Below are 6,333 nucleotides of genomic sequence, written 5' to 3'. Positions count from 1 at the left end.
GTAAGAACCAACTATATTTTTATATGTTTTAGTTATTTTTATTCGTTTTTATGCTCTTTGTATTATGTGCTGGGTCTCTGATATTCTACGGTATATTTTAGGCAATATTTTTTTTTTGTTTAAATTGTCTGTATCACTTTTATTATTTGTATTTTAGCATTTTTTGACGATGCATTCATGTTAAAACAGTATCATTTATGGGATTTTAGTTTAAATTGTATTTTATTGTAAAACGCCATTGAATACATGTTTAATTGTAAATAATAGGCGTTTAACCAATTAAACCAGTTTCCAGTTTCCAGACTCAACAATTAGAACATAAATAATGTATTTTTGCGCTCTAAATTCTGATTGTGTTTGTCAGATATATCTTAATGACTTAATTTTGTCTTAGTAAAAAACACGTAAAACTACTTTCAATCCTTATTAATTTAAAACATGTATTATTGATCAGAGATGGTCAGAGTAGGTTGATGCGAGCATGCGCTTCTAGAGCTGGACAATACAAAAACGAGAATGCAACGGAGGTTTTTATCGTTTGTTCGCTGTTCGTGCATTCGCATTTTCGCAGCGAAAGGCAAAGACATAACAGGTGTAATGAAAAAATATGGACACATTACATTTCATGTCTCTTATTGGCGACCTTAATTCGTTAACCTCGAAAATGCGAAACAACGAAAAAGCACGACTGTCGTACCTACATATTTTCGCATTTTCAAAAAGCGACCAAACGAATGGCGTTAATCAGCCGCCATAATTTGATGATACTATCTAATGAGCACAATAAAGTTTTTATTTCTCCTCTATCTTTCCCTTTCTTCAGAATGGAACATTGGAATAAAGATTTCTTTATTTGCATAGGTAAACCATAAATGACAGATCAATGACAAAATATTTATTGCACACTTCAAAACGACACAAACGTATAAATTTACAATGGTCATTGTCAACATTTGTGATAAAATCATTATCAAATATACATATATAAAGTGTATTATTATGATATAAATAAACATTTCTGTGGAGCATGAAACCTACATAAAATTATGCAAGTTTTAAAAAGCAGTATTTACACAAGCTCAGGCCAGCCTGAAACAATAACGGGATATAAGTTATGGTCTAGCATTGTTAAACATATTTACAACTGGTTACATAATTATGTACAAGTGAAACCTCTGCGGAGCAACTGCCTTCTGAAGACAAGACAAGAAGATTTTGTTTAATGCTGAGAAGTGTTGGTCCAAGGGAAGTAAAAATTACTGTAAATTGTTACTTTTGGTAGACATTATACGGTCGTTATACAGAGGTAATCGCTCTACAGAGGTTAAACTGTTTTTCTGTACCAGACGAATGCATATGGGAGAAGATTACACGTAAAATTTCTTTGACTGACACTTGACCGTTTCGGAAACGCTTAAAAGTAACTGTTTACATTCTCTGCGGAATTTGGGATTCATAAAACTGTAAATGAGAGGGTTAACTCCATAGCTCACAATAAACGAATATTCTCCAAACAGAAAACAGGAATAAGAAATGTCATTCATTGATTTCACCCAGTCATGATTCAAAGTTAAAACAATTTTTACGCATGCGTATGGTAAATGACTGGCAACAAATGCTATGGTTGCAGAAATAAACATGACAGTTGTTCTACTTAATCTCATTCTTTTCTTTAGTCCAGTTAAAGATGGCATTGAGCTCTTTCGTCCTAAATTCGCTGCCGCCTGGCGTTTCTTGAATGATTCTGTCTTGCGCACTGGCAATGTTTTCGTCCCATTCATGTGCATGCTATCAAGTCTAAGAAAGTGATTCCGGTCGAGTGATCGTGATAATTCGCGTACATATTCAGGCTTTGTAAAAGTTGGGTTGTCTTCTTTGACTGGATCGTCTGCCGAAAATCCGGGTGAAGGTGGCAAGAACGAAAATGTTTCTGGTAAAGTTGGACTCAAGTTGTCCGTGTGAGAATCTCTACTCTCTGTATCGTCTGAAATGGTTACAGTATTTGCCTGGAAATACATTTCGGAACGCCGATTATTCGTCTGCTTAGATTTTCTCCCTTTGTTCCATTTCTTTACTTTTATTCCCAATAAAGTGTAAACTATCAACAGAATTATGACACCGACGCCGAAGCAGACGAGAACAAGGGTGTCGAGTAATAAAGGGACAACAGTGTTTTTAGCATGTTCAGCAGTCCCACACGTATGAGCAACAAGTCCGGGGTACGAATCGAATGTAACCTTTTCTGTCCCGTAAACAAAGAGGGTCAGTAATGAAATAATCATAGAGATTCCAGATATAATACCGATAGCAAACTTTGAAAATTTGACACTCAAACCTTGGTGTGGTCTGGCAATTCTTAGATATCGATCAAATGAAATGCATACGATAATGTATCCAGACGAGATATCCGCAGAGAACTGTATAAAATGGTGGATAGCACACACATAATGTTGGTCATTTGTGTAGGGGTGCATTAAGTCATATATTTCCAAAGGTAATCCAAAGAAGCAATTTATTATGTCAAACACGGCCAAACAAAATATGAACAAATTTGTTGACGATTTTTCAACACGTTTGATATATGTGAAAATAACCAGCGTGTTCCCGATGACTCCAACTATCACTAAAAGCCCTATAAAGCTCAAAACTGGTATAGATAACGCCACTCGCCGCTCACTCAGAGATTCGAGGTCTCCCTCGTACATCGACGTGTTGTTGTTCATCTCCTTTTTTTTCCTCTACGCGCAGTTTTAAGAGAATTAAATTATTGCTGTATTTCTTCAACAAAGTGAAGGTTTACTTGTTCACTCATAACTTCAAAATCAGTTTCTGCTGCTATGTATAGTTTATATAAATTCTATACAGATGTAAAAGTGTCGCAGGTTAATCCTCTGTTATTAAACTTTGCTATTACTGCATAAATTGATGTTTCAGAACTCCAAATTGCAAATTCAGCTATGTATCCAATATTAACGTGTCCACTCTTGTCGTTATATTTTAAATCTACTTTAAAGTAAAAATAAACTGATCAAATTTGCAAGTTCAACCTACGTAAAATCACGTATAAAGTCCACATTAAGGACACACCGATTGTAATGTCCTTAGTCCTTATTTTCCTTCCACTTATATCTCAGATTTCTCCATTGTAATTTGCTTTAAGATATATCATTTAGTTCAAAACACTTGAATAGTGTTCTCTTTATTTTGAAAAATATTTCTTAAAACTCTTGTCATAATACAAACTGAACTACACGCCCTGCACTGAAGGAACTGAACTGAACGTAAACGTGTATACAAATTCCAGTAAATACTTTCCAAAAGGTTTTCTTCTTTAACAACCATATAAAATAACTGTATACATACACAAATGCATTAATATCAACGATTTTTCTACATTTCCTGGTGTAAATTTTCAAATGACACCGTGTACATAAATGAAAACTTTAATGTCAATAAATTTTATAGTGTAGACGTTATCAATAGATAACATATCGCAATTTTTACAGTTGGGGTATTTGGATAAATACCGACATTGCCAATTATTGGCCGATGCATATAAACCGAGCTATTTGTTTTGCCACATATTCCATCTAATTCGCATGAACAAAAAATAATGCCGTTATATATATTTAATAAAAAAAGCAATGCGTCCGTCTATTAAAGTACATTACGAATCAGGCCAAAACTATTTTGAATAATTTGGTTCCGTCCGAGTTATTTTCACATTCACCAAAACCAACAACCGTTTTCAGCGCATTTTTCGAAGTGACAATACTTGAAATCTTATTCCACGTCACTAAAGTTAAAGTAAATTACATGCATCATTTCTTTCTTCGTGAAGAAATGATAGCAAACGTTAAACAATCACCTATCACAACATGAATATTTTACTTTTTACTTTACAATTCCTTTCCAGATAAATTCTAGTCGAAAGATAAAGGGTATAAGGCTATATTTCGGCTGTACCTGAGAACAAGTTTTCTGGCGAATATAAAGTTCTTTTCATTGAAATAAATACTTACATACGGATCGATTTTATGTATTTCACACTCTGTATTGCTAGAGATGTTTTGTCACGAATGTGTTGTTCGTTTTATTCTTTTCATAAGGAAAAATAATTTCTTCGGTTTTGTTCAAATTTTCTTCAGGCATTTTATAAAAGGTAAAGGTATGAAATAAAAGGAAAAGTACACTATTGTGTTGATGACTTTGATATCTTACACTCGCCCTGTGGGAAAACAACATAACACGACCACGACGGGATTATGATATCATATACGTATTGTATCGTTGTAAGAAATCTCTGATGAACTACTATGAATAAACATCTTCATGGAATATTTTGCCAATTTCCCTATGTTAGACAGAATGAAGACGTTAAAAATAGATGTGAACTATAGTAAATTGTTGACTTGCATTAAAACGGTATCTTACTGAAGTCAGAGCCAATCTTGTGACATTATCGTCATGATCGTGCGACAGAATGTACGAGGACCAAAACATAGCCTTATCACCAACGACCTTGTCATCTTGACTTACAGAGACGACGTTAACCATTAAAGCTAGGGGTTTATCTTGCAAATCAAAACGTGTAGAATAATGCCAAACTTGTTCCTGCTTTTAGATGATCGTCATTCAATCATACAGCCAACAGGCTATATAATTTTCACAAGTTTGATTCTTTTTTGTTCCATGAACAAGAATATTTTTCAACACAATCATCTGTGGTGCGAATATTGCCGGAAAGTAATGATTCCGGGCGGAAAATATAGTATATGTATATTAACCAATTATTTTATTTCCAATGTCCTAGGACCGGGTTTCAAGAGCAATCAAAATGCAACAATCGAGTTTTGGCGGATAAGAAGCCTCCAGCTTCCTGTTTTTCTCTCTAGTTCAAGTGGCGATACGATCAGCAACTGTGAACCGGCCATTTAAATTACCCTTTATCAACACAACTCACTCTCAATTTAAAGTAATAACCAGTATTTTGCTACCTAATGAACTATGAGATTTGACGTTCGTGTGTATATTTTGCCGTAAATAGCATTCGTATTATATTTAAAGTGCAAATTGAAATTAACTTCACAGAACAAAGCGTCCGATCATTTCCTTTGATGTTTAATAGCACGTAGTAGTTAGTCATCTTTATTTGAATTACTAATTTGTCACGAGATTGGGGACAATATCTTTGTTCTTTGCAAGGAGGTTATCTTTTTCACTTGATAATATTACGATATTCTGATATACAATTTGAAACGGAATCGGGTTTAATGGGAACTTCCCGGTTATGATCGTGAATACGTGCACCTTTCTGCGTTATTTGTCACCTTATAATTTCAGTGCTGAGTTATTACGTCCGTCACAGTTTTATTTAATATAACATTGTGACGTTTTAGCTTTTCTGCCAGGGAGATCCTTTGTGCAATACTTTAGAGACGGTCCCTGGTATCATGAAAAGGGCACTTGGTTGAAACAGTTACTGGTTAGACAAGATCATCAAATATATTTGGAACCTTTAACAAGAAAATTTGTTGAATTGATATGCCCATTTAATTGATATGTCCCGTTGTCAGAAACAAAACAAATCACTTGATTGAAGACTCAGTAATCAAAGGTAAATTATAGAAGTGAAAATAAATTTGGTATATCTACAAAAGATAATAAACACATATTGAAAAGTGTCTAGCAAAGTAGCTATTACAGTAAATATCCTTTTGAGTTATATTAATCACATTATTATGAAACTGTGTAATTTTTTTTCCTTTAAAAATTACAGGATTCAAGTGTTGTGAAGCATGCAAATTAATTCTAATGAACATAAACTCATTTGGCAGTAAACAAATATTTTTAAGGAACACAGATTAACCACCTATCTGGGACCATGCTCCATTTTTTTCTTATTTCTAAAGTCAAACATATCAGGGGAAGAATAACGTAGTAATGTATACTAGAAAATAATTAGATCTTGTCATAAGTGTTCTTTTGTAAAAAAAAAAAAAAGGATCAAATAATGATAAATAACAAAAGTATGACAATTTACTCAAACTTAAATATTTTACCTTGACAGTAAAGGTTCATTAAAGATCAAAGTCATATCAGAATATTTCAATATGTTAATATGGTCAAAAGGGCTCTTTTGTCAAAGTATAAATGAAATCTGTATATAGCCTAATTTAGCAAATTCAAACATTTGACCATGACAGTCATGGTCAACTATGAGTCAACGTCAAGTTTAATCTGGTCAACTTAAAGGTCTTGTCCATAGGGTTGTTGTGTCTGATTAAAAAGAAAATCTTTTAAGAAATAAAAAAAAATAATGGTCAATGTTAA

At 33.4% G+C, this 6,333-nt stretch overlaps 1 protein-coding gene across 1 annotated transcript; it reads right to left on the bottom strand.

The window, feature by feature from the left end:
* Positions 1 to 880: 880 nt before the first annotated feature.
* On the bottom strand, positions 881 to 3,627 carry LOC132722720 (uncharacterized). The gene has a single exon (XM_060707252.1). It carries the CDS (start codon positions 2,721 to 2,723, stop codon positions 1,368 to 1,370), a length of 1,356 nt encoding a protein of 451 aa, XP_060563235.1. The 5' UTR covers positions 2,724 to 3,627; the 3' UTR covers positions 881 to 1,367.
* Positions 3,628 to 6,333: the final 2,706 nt, after the last annotated feature.

The sequence above is a fragment of the Ruditapes philippinarum genome, unplaced genomic scaffold (genome assembly GCF_026571515.1).
Source record: "Ruditapes philippinarum isolate M1 unplaced genomic scaffold, ASM2657151v2 ctg147_1_1_1_1, whole genome shotgun sequence".
In the NCBI taxonomy this organism is placed as follows: Eukaryota; Metazoa; Mollusca; class Bivalvia; order Venerida; family Veneridae; genus Ruditapes; species Ruditapes philippinarum.
This window is presented reverse-complemented; position numbering and strand designations above follow the sequence as displayed.